This window comes from Acinonyx jubatus, chromosome A3 (assembly GCF_027475565.1).
Source record: "Acinonyx jubatus isolate Ajub_Pintada_27869175 chromosome A3, VMU_Ajub_asm_v1.0, whole genome shotgun sequence".
NCBI lineage: Eukaryota > Metazoa > Chordata > Mammalia > Carnivora > Felidae > Acinonyx > Acinonyx jubatus.
The window spans coordinates 12,123,814-12,141,615 of record NC_069388.1 but is presented as its reverse complement, the minus strand read 5'-3'; the positions used below and the strand labels follow the sequence as shown (position 1 = coordinate 12,141,615).

The following is a 17,802-nucleotide window of genomic DNA, read 5'->3' as shown; positions in this document are numbered from 1 at the left end:
TCACAGTTGCTGTTATGACACCCATTTTACAGACAGAGAAACTCAGGGACAAGAGAGGAACGTGACTTTCCCAAGGTCACCCAGCCACAGAGTCTTGAATTCCTAACCGTGACAGTCTGCCCCTCCTTGGGGCACACAAGCTTGGATAAGGAACCCAAAGACGTCTGGAAGAGAGAGAAACAGCAGGCCGACCCTTCCTCCTTGAGACCCAAAGTTAGGCACACCTGTTTGGATAAAGTGTCCCCTGACCAACGATTGCCAGGTAGGACACAATCCTGAGTGACCCTGATCTAGCTGTTCCCTAGACCCCACTCCAAGCACTTGATGGAGACAGTAGCCCTTAGCAGATGCAGGAGCCACGCCCAGTAGACAACATGCAGGCTTAGGAGAAACTTCCAGAAACTCTTAGGGCAGACACTGGAGGAAAGTGGGGTCCTCTTTGGGTAGCAGGGTAGAATGCAGCGAACCGAGGAATCTTATTGCTAATGGGACCCAATGGTCCCCCTAGAATGCCAGGACCTGGGACACCTGGGCTCAGAAATCTCCTAGTGGCCATCCCACAGAGCCAAGTTCAGACTGGGTACTTCCTTAATTAGCATTCACCTCATACTCTGGCCTTTCCTCAGCTTTAGCAGCCCTGCAAAACCCAGTCTTCTAGAGACTTTTCCTAACCCCAGGAGGCCACCCTTCCTGGAGACAGATCACTAAGGATTCCTGTCAGACTGCACGAACTCTAGGGATGCACACACTGTCTTATTTCCTCAGCACCTCAGCTGGAGTCTGCAGACCTGGGTTCAAATCTCAGCTGTGCCATTTACCAGTGATGGAACACGCACGTCACTTCACTCCTGAGTATGTTTCCTCACCTGTAAAACGAGGATAAAAATATCTACCTCTTGAGGTAGATGGATTGCACAGAGATGTAAGTGTTGCTATCAAACACCCGGCATATGACTGGCATCTTCAAATTGTGGTTGGCATCATGCTGGGCCCCCTGCATCTAGACCAGTGTATAGAAAATCCTCAGATATTTGCAGAAGTAATGAACGCAGAGTACATGTGCCCACACGTCCTCATGTTGATATAATTATTCCTTATGTTTCAGGACCTACATCACTTCCTCGCTGTGTGACCTCGGGCAAGTCTTCTCCGAGCCCCAGTGTCCTCATCCATAAAGTGGGGCTGTAAGTTACTCACCCTCCAGCATTGTCATGAAGACTAATGAGACCACAGAGGATGGGCTCGAAACTATTAGCCCCCCCCGCCCACCTCCCTTCCTTTCACACAAGGAAACAGAGGCCCAGAGAGGGCAAGGGATTTGCCCCAAGTCACACAGCTAGGAAGTGGGGGAGCTGGGATTTGACTCTCGGTCTGGCTGACCTAAACCCTGGCCTCCTCCTACTGAAATCAGACCTGTCTCCTAAAAGAAGTAAAGATGAGAAGAGCCTTTCTTCAGCCTCATTCTTTGGGGCTGGTTTTTTGTTTTTGTTTTTGTTTTTTTTTTTTTTGGTTTCCTTTGTGTCTGTCTTCTCAAAACAAATGTCTTGACCGGATACCTGGTGTGGACACAAACTCAAGCCACTCAGCACCTGGGCTATGCAGGCAGAGGCAGATCACGCCCTCCCCACCCACCCACAGGGGCCACCTTGAGCCACTCACGGTTTCATCTTGGCCTTTTCATCACTGGGGCTGTAATGTGGGAGCTGCAAGTCAAAAATCCTCTCCATGAGGAAGACAGCATAGGCGTGGAAGTCCAGCTTGGTGCGAGGCTCCCACACCACCGTGTCATAGGAGTGGGGGTCCAGGAGGACAGTGACATACCTGCCCCCCACCAGCACCTGTGGGAAGTCAGCAGGGACGAGGCGAGGAGAAATGCCATCAAGGAGGAGCTCTCAGTGGTCAGGGGCCTACCCTGTGCCAGGACCTGACATTTCACAGACAGTGTTCTCCCATCCACTCCTCACGACTGTCTGTGACGTGGGGACCACTTATAGCCGAAAACTGAGGCTGACAGAAGGCAGGGGATTGCTCAAGATCACACAGCTGAGACACAGTAGAGAAAGGACTGGCACTCAGCATTTTTCGGTAGCAAACGTCGGGCTCTCAACCACCTCACTCTTCAGCACCTGCCATCATTATCTTGGTTACTGTCGTATCTTCAGCATCCGGAAGAGAGTCTGCCCACAGAAGGCAGCAAATGGGTGTTGTGCGTATCATGGGTGGAGAGACTGGATAGAACAGGTGGATAGATGAGTGGATGCTGTTGGATAAATGCTAGCGAATGTGCCAGAAATACCCACTTCTTTGGGAGGCCGAGCCCTGAATGTAACCTGCTGCCCAAGAAGGTAAGGAAAAGAGAAAGAGCTGTAATCCTGTAATTAACAAAGGAAAGGGGATTTTCCCTCAAATGTCTGTGTGGGGGAGTGGCCACACAATTCTAAACACCCACGCAACTGCCTTGGCCCTGTTTCCAAAGTGTGATCTGGGAGTCATGTTACTCAAACTCTCTTACAAAATGTAGGCCAAAATCCAAGAAGAAATCCTACTGGATGGATTGTTGGGTAAATGGAAGGATATCAGTGAATGTATGTTGGATGGAAAGATGAATGGATGAGGAGGTTAGATGGAAGCTGAAAGTGTGGATGCATGTTGGGAACATGGTGGCAGCAGGCTAAGTGGGTACTGGGGAAAAGGACCGAAGGATGAGCGTTGGATGGGTGGAACCCAAAAGGATGCCTGAAGGTGGATGGGTGTGGTGGCTGTTTGGATGTTGATGGATGGATGGATGGATGGATGGATGGATGGAAGTTGAGTGGATGGACAGAGGTCAGTTGGAAGGATGAACAAGAACTTCATAGACACTGAATGACTGCATCACTTGATGCTGGGAAGAAGGAAATGGATGTTACTAAGTGTTGGCTGTACAGTTGGATGGGAAAATGGATGGAAAATTGGCAAGACCACTGGATGGTAGGTTAGGGTACGGAAGGATATAGAAGGAATCCGTGAACACCAGACGACAGGCCCACCTGCTCACCCCCTTCCCTCCCTCGACGCACATGAGGCACTTACAGTAAATATATCACCGTGCTTCTCCTTCATCCTGGTGAGGAAGCTGGCAGCATCTTTTCCAAATTCCAAGGCATGGCCCAACCACGGGATACTGCCCACGTCCAGAGGAGGCTCACCAGGTCGCCTGCAGAAGCCACAGTACTTATCACTATTTGATAAAGTAGGGAAGAAGAAAAAGAGTGTAGGGCATGGGGTATGACTTTTCAGCGGAGAGGGCGGAGAAGGCTTCCCTGGGACATTGGAGAAAGACCTGAAGGTGGTGAAGGAAGGAGCCACATAGATATCTGGAAGAAGACGCTGCCAGGCAGAAGTAACAAGTGCAAAGGCCCTAAGGCTGGACCATGCCTGGCGTGTTCCACGAACAGTAAGGAGGCCAGTATGGCTGGAGTGGAGGGACCAAGGAGAACAGGAGACGTTGAGGCCAGAGCAGGAACAGGTGTCAGACCATGCAGAGCCTTGGAGGCAGCTGTGAGGACTTTTAACTTTTTCCCTGCATGAGGTGGGAGCCATGGGAGAGCTTTGAGTTGCACAGGGACATGATTTGACTTAAGTTTTTACAGGATCCTTTTGGCGGCTGAGTAGAGGAGGGACTGCAGGGGGCCAAGAGGAGAAGCTGGGTGACCAGTTGATGTTGGTACATCTTAGGGAATCCAATCGAGGTGGGCTTTCCCTGTGGGTGGGAGAGCTTTCTAGAACCCAGAAGTACAAGGACACAGAGTTCTCTGCCTGAGCCAGCGTGGACAGGGCTTTGGTCATCTCACACCCACTGCCATGCCCACAGAGAAAGGATGAGACTGGAGACACGGTCGAGTGATTGAGTGGCAAAGGGCAGCAGAAGGACCGTCCTCATCACTGACCCCTGGCTGTCCCTGCCCCACCATCCTCTGGGGGAGGGGCTGTTCGCTAGGGAGAGCTAATCATGATCACGAAGTGGGCCTCAAATAGCAAGACCACTGCTCATGGTGGACCCCTGGGAGGTCCTTAAACCCAGGCTAGGACCCCTGTCTTTGTCGTAGAATGATCCGAACCACAGGCATGCAGAGAGCTCCCTGTCTGGTGAATAGTAAGCCATCCCTTCTCTTCTCACTCGCTCACCGAATAGTAACTAGGAAGCAGGCACTGCTCCACGTGCTGGGGTTACAGCAGTGAACGGGACAGGCAAGGTGCCTGGCTTCATGGGGCTTACATACTAATAAGGGGAAGGCAGACAAAAGCAAAAAAAAAAAAAAAAAAAAAAGCAAAATCATTTCAGAGAGTGACAAGCGTGATAAAGAAAACAAAGGAGCTACGAGTGAACGATGAAAAGACAAATAACCCGATTTTTAAATGCATGACGGATGTGAATGGACAGTTCTCTGACGGAGATGCACAAATGGCCGGTGAACAGATGAAAAGACGCCTGACATCGTGAGGCACTGGGGAAAAAATGCAAATCAAAGCCACAGTGTGGCACCATTTCACACGGAGATGGCTCTCCTCTAAAAAAAGAAATAGTCACTGTTGGCAAAGATGTGGAGAAATGGGGATCTGCATATAGTTCTGGTGGGAATGTAAACAGTGCAGCTCGTGTGGAAACCAGCCTGGCAGGTCCCTGAAAGGCTAACAGAGTTACCACACAACCCAGCAACATAAACATACCCCAAAGAGCTGAAAACGTAAGTTCATATAAACCTGCACGCTGCTGTTCACAGTGGCCAAAGGATGCTGGCTGATGAGTGGACAGACAAAATACGGTATGTTCATGCCGTGGGACATTATTCAGCCATAGAAAGGAATGACTGATTCATGCCACAGTGTGGAAGAACTTTAAAACCATTATGCCGAGTGAAAGAAGCCAGACACACAGGTCACCTCTTGGGTGATCGACTTCTATGCAATGTCCAGAAAAGGCACATCCAGAGGGGCAGAAAGTAGATTAGTGGTTGCCAGAGCTCGAGGGAGAATACGGAGGGACTGCTTATGGAGACAGGTTTCCAGGCTTCTTTTGGGGAATGACAAAAAATATTCTGGAGTTAGGCAGTGGTGAGGGCGGCACAACCCTACAAATACTCTGAAAAGCACTGATTGTATACTTTATTTTTTTTAATGTTTATTTATTTCTGAGAGACAGAGAGAGAGAGTGGCGGGGGCAGAGAGAGAGACACACAAAATGCAAAGCAGGCTCCAGGCTCTGAGCTGTCAGCACAGAGCCTGATGTGGGGCTCAAACCTACCAACTGCAAGATCCTGACCTGAGCTGAAGTCGGACACTTAACTGACTGAGCCACCCAGGTGCCCCTGAATTGTATACTTTAAAATGGTAAATGTAGGGGCACCTGAGTGGCTCAGTCAGTTAACCATCTGACTTCGGCTCAGGTCATGATCTCACGGTTCATGAGTTCGAGCCCTGCATCAGGCTCTGTGCTGACAGCTCAGAGCCCGGAGCCTGCCTCAGATTCTGTATCTCCCTGTCTGTCTGCCCCTCCCCTACTTGTGCTCTGCCTCTCTCTCTCAAAAATAAACATTTAGGAAATTTTTTTTAATGGTAAATGTTATAGTGTGTGAATTATATCTCAGCAAAGAAAAAAGAGAGCTAGGTGACAAGGGCTGGTCAGGGAGGGCCTCCCTGTGGAGGTGCCATGTGAGCAAAGACCAGCAGGATGAGAAGGGAGTGGAGCGCCAGAGTGGGGAGAGAAGGAATTTAGGCAGTGGGAACAGCGAGTGCAAGGGCCCTGGGGTGGGGGGCTTTCCAGACAGCAGGCACTAGTGTGGCTGGAGTGGACTGTAGGGGTGAGAGGCAGGATTTGACCTGCAGCCAGGGTCAGGTTTCCATGCCCAATATGATGGGGAGCCCCCGGAGAGTTGGAAGGGGGGGCTGGAAAGTGATGTGGTTATGCTTTTAAAAAGTCACAACACAGATCATCCAGGAGCGTGACAACGGAAGTGGAGGTGAAGCTAGCATCCGACTCCCCCGCTTCCAGGACGGGGGGCTTCTTCCTCTAAGACACCTTTGCGGGTATGAGCAGGGGCTATGGCTTCCTTTCCCTGCTCTTTGTCCAGGCTGCGGCCAGAGCTCCCCAGTGAGCCAGGTGTTATTTCTGGCAGCTTTCATCTTTCCCCAGAAAAGTCCCAAGGAGACTCAGACAAAGGCAGGAAGCTGGGAGCCCAGGAGTCTGACCCGCGCGATGTAGCCGGCTGGCTCTTGGATCCTAGGCCCTGCATCCAGCTCGGGCCCAGGCCACATTCCAGGGTGACTCAGCCGTCAGCCAGCAGGGATGAAGGAGACTCTATTTTGGGGTCTGCGGTCTCCAGCCTCGCCCACGGACACCCTCACTGTTTTGAGATATGGCCAGGCCCTTGGAGAGGAGGGAGGTAGGGCTGGACCCCCTCATCCCCGGCTCCTGCCCACACAGCCTGTCCCTCCGGTTTCAGATGCCAAGACACCTTTTCTGATTCCCCACTTCCCGTCACATGGGCCCCTCCCCAAACTGCCCACTCGCCTCTCACAGACTCCATGGCCAACCTTGCCACCTGGCCTCTCTCTCGCACTCAATCCTCTGCAAAGTGGGGGAGAGGGTTAAGGATGGGCAGCACCCAGCTTTGTGCCCTGAAGTATCACACCCACACTGGACGGAAGTTCCACGAATATAGGCACTTGACCCCCAACACTTAACAACAGTGCCTGGCACAGAGAAGCCGTTTAATAAATATGTGTCAGATGAATGATTTGCGTATGCAGGTGGTGCTCAAAGAGCAGCACCTGCCCCTCCCCCCACCCGCCAGAGTCTGCCAAAGGGATCAAGGGACCCAACGCAGGTTAAGTGCCCGATACACACAGTCCACATTCTGGTTCGAGCAGAAGCGGCATCATTTAGCTGTGCCGTGTTAGTGGATTGCCTCACTCAACTCAACTCAGCTCAGGGCCTCAGGCTCTGGGAGGATGCACGGGGGGGACCGCAGGGTTTCAGCAACCTGAGCGTCTATTCCTCCCCAGGGTTCACCCACAAGCTGTCGGCCATGAACCCTCTTCCCCTCCCCCACTCCTTGCAGGCGGCCACTTTGCTCTAGTTTTTGTTTTCCTGTTTTTGTAACTGACACAGAAGGTTCGGAGAATTCCCAACGTCATAGGACAATGGTTAGGGCAAGCAGAGTGACAGAACAGATGCAAACTGGGGAGACAACAGGAGGGGTGGGGACGGCAGCAAGGCTGAGAGAGGGCTCTCCTAGGGAGTCCCCAGCAAGGGATGGTCCATTGTCGCATTCTGCAGGAGAAGCCGGAGACCTGGTGGTTTGCACGTGGAACACCCTAATTTTCTCCTCTTGCCGTGTGTGGCACACAGCAGACCCATCTGGGCTTCATCCAACCTTGGGCCACCACTTGGTGGCCTCTGGTCAGTGCGGGTTGGAACAAGGCACATTTTCTGTGCCCAGAAACTCCGTACCCTGCAAGGGCCCAGATCTTTTCTTGAGCCACCGGGAACCGTCACTTGATGCCACAGTGACCTCCCCACACCTGGAGTGTTCTTCCAAGGCTCTCTAGACCAGACGCACAAGCCCAAAGAGGAAAAGAGACACACGCAGCCCGGTGGGGTGGCCAGGGCATGGGAGATCGGCTACGTGAGACTTGGTGGACAAACCAAGGCCCAAAAGGACAGCAGGAAGGATGTTTCTGACAGCCACATGCAGGTCATCAGCCCCAGTGACACAGAAGTCAGACTCCTAATTCCTGACCCAAGGTCTCCTAATTCCAGCTTACAACCTCTCCCAAGAGAAAACACTCACGGTCACCCAGGCGCGTTTAAAAATCTTGGCTGTAATTGCCAAAATTGGAATTTGGACTGGAGATTACATAATATTAATCATTTTTGTATTCTGAGGCAGGATAAGAGAATTGTGGTTGTCATTTTTTTTTTTTTGACATGCATTCTGAAATATTTTCTGGAGAGATATTGTAACATCTGGAATTAAAAAAAAATTTTTTTTAATTTGGGAGAGAGCATGAGAGTGGGGGAGAGGGGCAGAGAGAGAGAGAGAGAGAATGAAAACCTTAAGCAGGATCCATGCTCCGTGTGGAGCCTGATGAGGGGCTCAATCTCATGACCCTGGGATCATGACCTGAGCCAAAATCAAGAGTCAGACGCTAAACCGACTGAGCCACTCAGGCACCCCGATCTGTAATTTTTTGTAAAAATGTTAACCATCAAATAAGGGGATGGTTACATGGGAGTTCTTATACTATTATTTTTCTGTATAGTTGAAATTTTTCATCATTAAAAATTTTAACTTAAAAAAAAAACCTAGAGGTAAAGACAGTTGCTGACTGACTGAAGTTCCCTTTTTTTTTTTTTTCTTTTTACTGAGAAAAGCATGAGTTTTGGAACTGACTGGATGGGGAATATAATTTCAGTGTGGCCCTAAGGAGGTCGCTTAGCCCTTCTAGGCCTCAGCTGTAAAATAGGGTGATGAACATTACCTCAAGGGTCAGTGAGGAGAAAGGAAGGTGTGGGGTCTTGCTGGTTTGATTCATTGTCTACACAGCATCAGCATCATCCACCTCTTTTTCCAACACTTGATTATTTGTCCTTAAGAATCTTCTGGGGGCGCCTGGGTGGCTCAGTGGTTAAGCATCCGACTTCAGCTCAGGTCATGATCTCACGGTTCATGAGTTCAAGCGCCACATTGGGTTCTGTGTTGACAGTGGGGATCCTGCTTTAGATTCTCTGTCTCCCTCTCTCTCTGCCCCTCCCCTACTCTCTCTCTCTCTCTCTCTCTCTCCCCCCAAAATAAATAAATAAATAAACATTAAAAAAAAAGAATCTTCTGGGAGTAGCCGCAACTTACTATCTTACCATCATGTGGTTCTAAGACTTTTGAGCGTTCAGATTAAAAATAAAATGTGTGGGAAGCATGGAAATTCATTTTTCCTGGGAATTACAAACCCCTATACCCCAGATGCGTAATCCAGGCAGATCCTGCACAAGTTGCTTAGCTTCTCTGAGACTCAGTTTCCTCCTCTGTAAAATGGGAGTAACAAGAGTGCCCCTTGCTGAGATGGGAGGAGAAGAAAATGAGATTGGGACCTAAACTGGGGTGCCTGTGGGGTCTCCCCAGGGTCCACCCAACTAACTGCCCCTGAGCTCAGTGACCCCAAACCCATACTTCTACCTAGGACCCACTGTTGACCCTCCTAAGCCACCAGGTGTACAAATCAACGACTCACCCTCAAAGATAAATTAGCTCTCTGGATTACAGCAAGAATTTGCTAAAATAATGTTTAACTGGCCTTTCTTCTAACCCAGAAGTTCCATTCTCAACTACCATTCTCATCAGCATCCCCATTTTAAAGATTGAGACACTAAGGCAGAGAGCGGTTACCCAATTTGTTCTTATTCCTAGAGGCTGAGAGTTTCCACACGCTGAGCACCCAGGGACCCTGCTTCCCAGAACCCACGTAGCTTATAGCCACCACATCGGCTGGGGCGGGGGGAACACAGAGCAGGAGGCCTCACAGGAAGACCACAGCACATTGTCTGAAATAGCCAAAATGCTGGAGACAGCCTAAGCGTCCATCAGTTGAGACAGGAATAAAAAGGGAAAAAATAAACTTGCCATTCATTCATAACATGGAATACTACACAGACGATCAAAAGAATGAATCAGATCTCCACGCAGCAACACGGACGGACATCAAAACTAAAACCCGCAGTGAAAAAAGCAAATGTGCGATCCGAAAACATCCCTGGACAGAGTCTCCCCAAAAGCCTAACAACTTTGGAAGACTAATTCATTTCTTCACAGAAGAACTTATTTGCGGACTTTTCCTCTTTCTTCCTCATTTTTTTCAGGCAAATGAACGAATACATAGTTTTAAATTTAACCTGGGAAGGTGTCTGGAGGTTAAAGAAAAAGATCACGAAGTTATTGTTTGGAAGTTGAACTAACCTCTTGTTTAAAAATAAAAAGTTTCCAGAAAAGTTCTGGAATTTTCAGACACTCTCATTTCACACACACACACACACACACAGTGCCCTGTATTACCTACAACCTCACCGAAGAGGGATCACGGAAGGCAGTGTAGTACTCTGGACTGGATCCTGGCACAGAATGAGCACATGATGGAAAAGCTGACGAAATACAAATGAAGTCTGGAGTTTGGCTCATCTTAACAGACCAGTGTTGGCTTTTTAGTTTTGACGAATGTACCACGATAATGTTAAATGTTAACAATGGCGGAAACTGGATGGGGAGGCCTTTGGAAACTGGATGAGGGGTCTTTGGGAACTCTTTGTACAACCTTTGCAACTTTCTTCCAAATATAAAACCAGTCTCAAATAAAAGGCATACTTTTTAAAAAATCTGGAAGGTTCCCCTCCAGCCTTGCTCTGGCCGCGCTATGCCGTAGCCTTGATCAACAAGAAAAGTCTGGAATTGCCGGAAGGGAAGGGAAGGGCAGGGCTTCAGTCTTATCTATAACGGGATAAATATTTAAGTCAAATACATTCAGCTATCCCATGTGCAACTCAGATTAACTTTTTAAATTAATTTTGTAAAAAAAGGACTCACTGCCACGGCACTGATTTCAAGTGTATGAGATTTACTCCTCCTAAATCACAGATTCTCAGTGGAGCAGGACAACCTTTGGGACTAGGAAGCTGAGAAGTTTGGCGCGGGTTCTATCTACCCTGCCCAGGCTGTGGGGTCTCAGGGGAAGGGAGACCCCTTTTCTGGACCAGAGCATTGGGAGATCCGAGTTTCCCCAACCCCCTCGTCCAGGTGGGGGAGGGAGGCCTCCCATGGAAAGTGGTTCCAGGGCTCTGCATTCCCCAGCCTCAACTCGCCCATCTGTGTAATGGGGTGAGGATCAAGGCCACCCCCCAGGATCCGAGAAAGCCTGGGGCTTGGCTCAAGTAGGTGCTGGATCCAGGAGGGTGCTTCTCGCACCCACCCGGAGACCCTCTCCACAAAGCCCTTCGCAGGTGCCAGCCGAGCGCGTGTGCACCGGGGGCCGTCTGCCGGGTCCCCCAGCCCCGTCGCCCACTTCCCGGGCCTCCACCCGCCCCCCCTCCGGAGCCTCACCGCCCCCCCACCCCACCCCGGCGGCCTGGCCGTCGTCCTCCCCCCGGGGTGGGGAGGCGGATGGGCGTCGAGCCCCTTCGCCCCGAGGGGCCGGCCGGTGGGGGAGGGACGAGCGGCTCGGGACGCCGGGGGTCGCCCCTCTGTCCGGGCGGGGGGCGAGGGCACTCACCGCGAGCGTCGACGGCTCAGCAGCAGCAGGAGCAGCAGCGCGGCCAGGAGCCCGAGGAGCAGGGCCCAGGACATGGCCGGGCGGCGGGCGGGCGGGCGAGGCTGCGGCGGCGGGCGGGCTCCGGGCGCCCAGGTGCCTCTCGGCCCGCGCGCCCTCCCTCCCCGCTGGCCCGGCCGCGGCGGGACGGGGGCGGGCCCGACGACGGCGCCGGGGTCCTGGGGGGCGGGGCGCTCTCGGGGAGCCCCTCCCCCAGCTCGGCGCTCCGGCCCCCACCTCGGGCTCGGAAAGGGGCTGGGAAATGTGGGGTGGAGCGGAGGGGAGCTGCGGGCGGGCGGGCGAGGTGGGAGGGGGGTGCTGCGAGGGAGGGATTATGTGGGGGAGGGAAGGGAAGGGAGGGAGGCACTGGGTGGGGGGGACGGAGGGGTGATGGGGGTAGAGCAGGGGGTGGAGACGGGAGGGTGACGTGGGGGCGAAGGGGGAATGTAGTAGGAGGGGTGGGAGGGGCCCACGTTCTACCTGAACCGTCTCCACCAGCCTCCTCCTCCTGGCCCCGTCCCCACCCTGGGCCTGGAGTTTTCTGTCCCGTGTGTCTGGGCCAGGTGGGGTTGGCTGGATGGCACAGCCCCGTATTTACCTTCAGGAATATAGTGAAGGGGTTGCAGGAGCTGCTCCGATTCAGCTCTGAGCTCCCCTCCCCAACTGCTGTTAGAGCCATTGACTGGAGCACAGCAGGGGCTCAAGGGTATGGTGGCCATTGCCAAGATCGCCTGGTGCTTAGGGTGCCAGCCTCTAGGTCTGCAAGAGACCACCCCTGGGTGCTAAGGGCAACCCAGACTCACCACTCACTCCCCCACCGATTTGCACCCTGGGAAACCTTGTGCAGGAAACCTAACCCCTCTCCGGGGCCAGTTTCTTGTCGGGGAACAGACAGGTCAAAGGCGTGAGAAATTGACCAGAGCTTGTCTAAAAGGTTGCCAAGTACTCCTTGCTTGGCACAGGTGAATGCTGTGAGTCCGGGTGGAGGGCTGATTCTAATCCTGTGTCTGTTTCTCACTGCTGGGTGCCTCCAGGCAGGTTTCCTCTCTTCTTCCCAGTAGCCTCTGGAGAAGGGTCACTCCTCCCCCATCTCCTGTCTTCAGCCCCCTCCCTCCCTCTACAGAAGGATCCTCTTAGAACCCAAGTCAGAACCTGTAACTGGATTTTGCTCAGAATCCTCCATGGCTCCACCCCACTCGTCACTCAGAACACAGCCCCAAGTCCTCATAAGGTCCTATAAGCACCAGCATTTTCTGCCCCCTGCCACCTTTACCTCCCTGACCTCATGCCCCCCGACTCTGCTCCAGCCACACCCATCTCTTGTCCTTCCCCAAATGTGCCAAACTCACTTCCACCTCAGGGCCTTTGCACTCGATAGTCCCTCTGTCTAAAACAATCTTCTCTCAGACACTTGCGTAGCTGGTGCCTTCCATCACCTTCCCCATCCCTCTGTCTCTGCTCAACTGTCACCTCCTCAAAGAAACCTTCCCTCCCCACCTGGTCTAAAGTGTTCACACCATCATTCTCTCTTGCTTTGGTTTGTTTGTTTGTTTTCCTTGATGGTACTTAACATTCCTGCTATCATGTTAGAGATTCACTTATTTGCCTGTTTAATGTTGGCTGTCATGGCAGCTGGATGACCTTCTGTGTCCTCTGGATTCAGAATTTCAAGAGGCAAAAAGCACTTCCTGAACCTCTTGTTTATTTATCCAGCTTCTCCGCCTACAAAGCCAACGATCCCAAAAAGGCCACCGAACGGGCCGGGAGGGTTTTCTCCAAATTTGGGGGAGCACTGTGGGGCGGCCTTCTGTCAGAGGGGTTCACAGCCCAGCCTGGCCAATGCTAAACTGTGTAACTGGGCAGTCTGCTCCACCTCCCTGAGCCACGGTGCCTCATCAGTGGAGTGGAGTTGAAGAAATGACCTAATCCAGGGGACACGCCTCTCAGAGTGCTGGATACACAGTGAGCAGTAGTGAAAGTTAACTGCTGCCAGGACTTATTCCCGTTTAGCCTCCCACCGTGTGTGTGATCAGGGCTCGGCCTCAGTTTTCTCATCTGAAAAATGGGAAGAATAGTTCCTTCCTCACAGGCCTGTTGTGAGGACTGAATGAATTGATGGGAGCGTGAAATCACCCAGCAGGGGGCCTGGAACACAGTAGGTGCTCAATAAATGTTAGCTTTTCCACCCCACATCCCAGGCTGGAGCATAAACCAGTGGCATCCCAATCTGAGTCACTCCCAAATGGCATGTCTCTCTTCCCCCTCCCCTCCAGGGAAGGAACACACCAATGAGAGAAGAATGTGTTGGCGCCCCTGGCCTCTTCCTTGCTAATGGAACCCGATTTTATTTAGGAATCACCCACATGTTTAGGGGGGTGGCCCCATCTCCTTCCCATTGGTCTGAGCCGGCCAGGGCTCTCCCTCTTTGCTGGGAACCATCCCAGGAACCACCGATCTCCAGACTTCTTGTTTAAGAAATGATCAAATGTCTGTGTTGCTGAAGACACCACGAACCAGCTTTTCTCTTACATGCAGCCAGAAACATTTCGAGTTAAGAGGACCTTCCAGTCAGGGCCGTGGTGAGGAGCCTGCGAGGTAAGAATGCACCCAAAGCACCTGTCACGGTACTCGCCCACAGTCAGCTTTCAAAAGTGGCACTTCACATTATTATTCTCACTTTTATTCCACCTCAGGCTTTCTAGCTTTATTAATAGGGTATCGTATCCATAGAGTATCCTAACTCTGATGTCTCGCAGAACAGGCAGGAAACTCCAAAGTCCCCTGACTCATGAGGCCTGACAGGGCCCTGCTCTGGGCTCATATGGCCTCAAGACTGAAGGTGAGGGAAAACTTCGCCAAAAGCCACCCCTGCACGCCATGGTGGAAGGGTTGGAACATACAAGGCTTGAGAGCTAAGTTCAGATCCCAGCATGGCCACTCACTTGCCACATGACCCTAAGCAAGGTTCATCTTGCTGAGCCTCAACTACTTTATCTGTATAATGGGCATGTTGCTGGTAGTGGTGATGGCAGGGAGTCGACCAGCAGGGTTCCAACCCTGGCATCCAAATCTTCATAGGAAAGTAAAGCCTACATGTCAGATGGAGTGTCAGGAAATTCCTTCTTCCTTCCGCCTCTCCCAGAGGCTGTCACCCAGGGACAAGCATCCACACATTCTCCCGTACGAGTCTTGTGTCCAGATGTCCACTGTCCAGTAAAGATAAGACATCTGGGCAACTCTCTGATCTGCCCAACTTCTGCTCGCTCTCTCTCTCTCTTTTTTTTTTTTTTAATTTATTTTGGGTGAGACAGAGACAGCACGAGTCGGGGAGGGGCAGAGAGAGGAGGAGACAGGGAATCCCAAGCAGGCTTCTCACTTACAGTTCAATGCGGGACTCGAACCCACAAAACCGCTAGATCATGACCTGAGCTGAAACCAAGAGTCAGATGCTCGACTGACTGAGCCACCCAGGTGCCCCCCGCCCAACCTCTGCTCTCTTGTCTGGTTGCAGTAGGGTCATGAGGATAATGTCAAGACCCAACTCCAGAAAATGGGGAGCTCTGCCTGGAAAGGACAGTCCTTGCCGCCCCACAACCCTGCTTTTTCTCTTCCAGGGACCAAGTCTGGTTTGTGTCTGCATCCCAAAGACTATAAACAAATTGTGTTTGGAAAGGAAAATATGCGTATTGCCTTCTTCAAAGCTAAAACCCAGCCCCATCAGAGAAGGCCAGTTTTAAATGTTTTTCTAATGATGACTCTAACTTTAGTTGGTGATTGAGCCCATTCAAAATACTTTTTCATATTAACCCATCTAATCCCCACTGGACCCTGTAAAATGGGCACTGTTAGTATTCCCAGCTTGCAAATGGTGAAACCAAGGCCCAGAGAGGCTCAGTAAGTTACCCAAAGTCACACAGCACTTCCTTTTTGCTGTTGTTAATTTTTTTAATGTTTATTCATTTTTGAGAGACAGAGACAGAGTGCAAGCTGGGGAGGGGCAGAGAGAGAGGTGGGGGGACACAGAATCTGAAGCAGGCTCTAGGCTCCAAGCTTTCAGCACAGAGTGTGATGCAGGGCTCGAACCCACAAACCGTGAGATCATGACCTGAGCCAAAGTTGGGCGCTTAACCAACTCAGCCACCCAGCTGCCCCCCCGTCCCCCCCCCCCCACCCCAGCACTTCTTTTGATAGGCTGTAGCGTGGGGATTTAGTGCCTTCGTAGGACAGACTCACTTTCCCATGTGGTGTGAACATAGCCTGGACTTTCCTACCTCTACACTTTTATTCATGCTGTTTACCTGCCCTCCCTCTCTCTTCCTTTCGATTTATCCAAATCTGTGATGGGAAGGGACATTAGTCGGGGTCCTCTGAGATCCAAGGTGGGATGAAATATCCAAGAGATGTATTGGGGAAAGTGAGAAGGGAGACAGAAGAGGCTGGGAGGAAGGAAGGAAGAGAGGGAGGGAAACTGGGTGGTTGTAGACTGCAGTATCATTCTAAGAAAGTTCTGGAAGGCTGACCAAAGTCCCTGTGCTTCCAGAGGAACACTGTGTCTCCTGGGAACGTTTCCTCGGAATCCCTGCCTCCTTCGGTGATTAACTGGGAGCAGCCCCTGGGAAGTGTGGTCTTTGGCTCAGCTGTTAGGATGAATCCAGGGTCCATCCGTCAATTAGGCTCCACACAGGAGACATAAGAGGTGATTTCCATGGCTGCTGAGTTGAGGAAGTACACCTGTCATCTAAAAAACAACAACAACAAAACATTTTTAAGCTGATTATATACACTCTAGAGGCATGAATCGTATCAGTGCAACAATACATTCTTCTATTTACAGACACAGGGGCAGGTTGAGAGGTGGAGGGAGGGGAAGGAGAGACCAAAGCTGCAAAGTTTCTACTGTTCTCATGCTGCTAAAGAGAGGGTAGCAGACTCAAGTCTCCCAGCAAGTGTGGTCAATGAATGACCATTGAATGCAGGGCGGGGGTGGGGAGCGGACAGTGGAAACCCCAGAGCACTGCCCCATCCCAAAGGAAGCCGTCTCTACTCAGTTCAGCCAGCTATGGCCGTGAAGAACAACGTGCCCGTGTGGCCAGGTCCTCAGATTCAAGAGAAGCCAGAAATGATAGCTCACATGATTTCAAAACACCCTGTAGGTCAACGACACACATCTGCCACCTGATTTGGGCCCTGGAGTTCGGCTACGACAGAGGCCAGTGGCTAAGCCATTTGGGGCATGCAAAACAGCTCTGGAGTTGAGATATTGAACTAAATTGTCCTGTAGTGTTAAAGAAGAATAATGGAGGTTTAGGGGGAAGCCTGAGAGAGAGGAGGTGACAGTCAGGCTGACATGAGGGCAGGTTGGCCGTCAATACAGAAAATCTGCCAAGTGAAATTCCCCGTGGAATTAGGAGTGGTCAAGCAACCATTGCGATTGGAGACATGTAATACTGAGTATTTGTTTGTTTGCTGTGCGGGGCTAAGCAACACTTGTGCACACGTTCCCACACACTACCGTGTCACCCCAAGTTGCCCCCAAACGTTCAGGAATAATCTGCTGCAACACACAGGGTCACCCAACTCATCCTGCTTTATCTAGACTTCCCCGGTTTTCGTGCTGAAAGCACCGCGTCCCAGGAACTCCCTCAGTCCCGGACAACCAGGTCAGAGTATCGAGGCACATCAACACACAGCAGTGAGTGAGTGGGTGAGACTGATGGAGATTGGTTGCGAGCTGTGGCAGCCATCTTAGTCCCTGAGGAGAGTCAGTGTCAACGAGGCATACGCCTCGTTGGCCACCTTGGAACTGTCCTGTTGTAGATTAGACCATGGCGTCCAATTCTTCAATATTTTATTTATTTATTTATTTATTTATTGTCAACGTTTATTCACTTTTGGAGAGACAGAGAGAGACTGAACATGAGCGGGGGAGGGGCAGAGAGAGAGAGAGGGAGACACAGAATCCGAAGCAGCTCCAGGCTCCGGGCTGTCAGCCCAGAGCCCGACGCGGGGCTCGAACTCACGGACCGTGAGATCGTGACCTGAGCCGAAGTCGGACGCTCAACCGACTGAGCCACCCGGGCGCCCCCCATGGTGTCTGATTCTTACCCTTCCCCGTATTGGAATCAGACCTTCACACCCTTTGCCACACGCCTGCAGTACCTCTCACCGTGGGCAGAGAATATCTCCCAACCATGATGGTGGACTTGGGGGGGTGATGTGCTTTTACCAGTAGAATGGTGTGCCAGTTCTGAGTACAGATCTCGAGAGGAATCATGCATTTCCACTTGACCTTCTTGGTTTCTGCCATTCATCATGACATACGGAGCAAAGCTGAACTCAACCTGAAGCCCGAAGCAGGACTGTCCCAGCTGACCAGACCCATGAGTAAGAAAAACGAAGATGTGCTATTATAAATCATGGAGATTCTGAGGCTATCGTTACCAGCAAAAACAGACTCAACGTATGCCTTGT

At 51.5% G+C, this 17,802-nt stretch overlaps 1 protein-coding gene across 3 annotated transcripts in view; it reads right to left on the bottom strand.

Annotated features, from left to right (window-relative positions):
- Nucleotides 1-11,496, bottom strand: part of PTGIS (prostaglandin I2 synthase) — a 40,565-nt gene extending 29,069 nt beyond the window's left edge. Inside the window, exons 1-3 of one of the 3 annotated variants that reach the window (XM_053199839.1) lie at nucleotides 11,296-11,496; nucleotides 3,073-3,196; nucleotides 1,660-1,838 (exon numbers count right to left, since the gene is read on the bottom strand). In XM_053199839.1, coding sequence (XP_053055814.1) covers nucleotides 1,660-1,838; nucleotides 3,073-3,196; nucleotides 11,296-11,369 — 377 coding nt within the window. In that variant the 5' untranslated portion in view covers nucleotides 11,370-11,496. The remainder of the gene's footprint in view (nucleotides 1-1,659; nucleotides 1,839-3,072; nucleotides 3,197-11,295) is intronic. The other 2 variants (XM_027046871.2, XM_053199838.1) reach the window with 2 other exon arrangements.
- Between the last annotated feature and the right edge of the window lie 6,306 nt (nucleotides 11,497-17,802).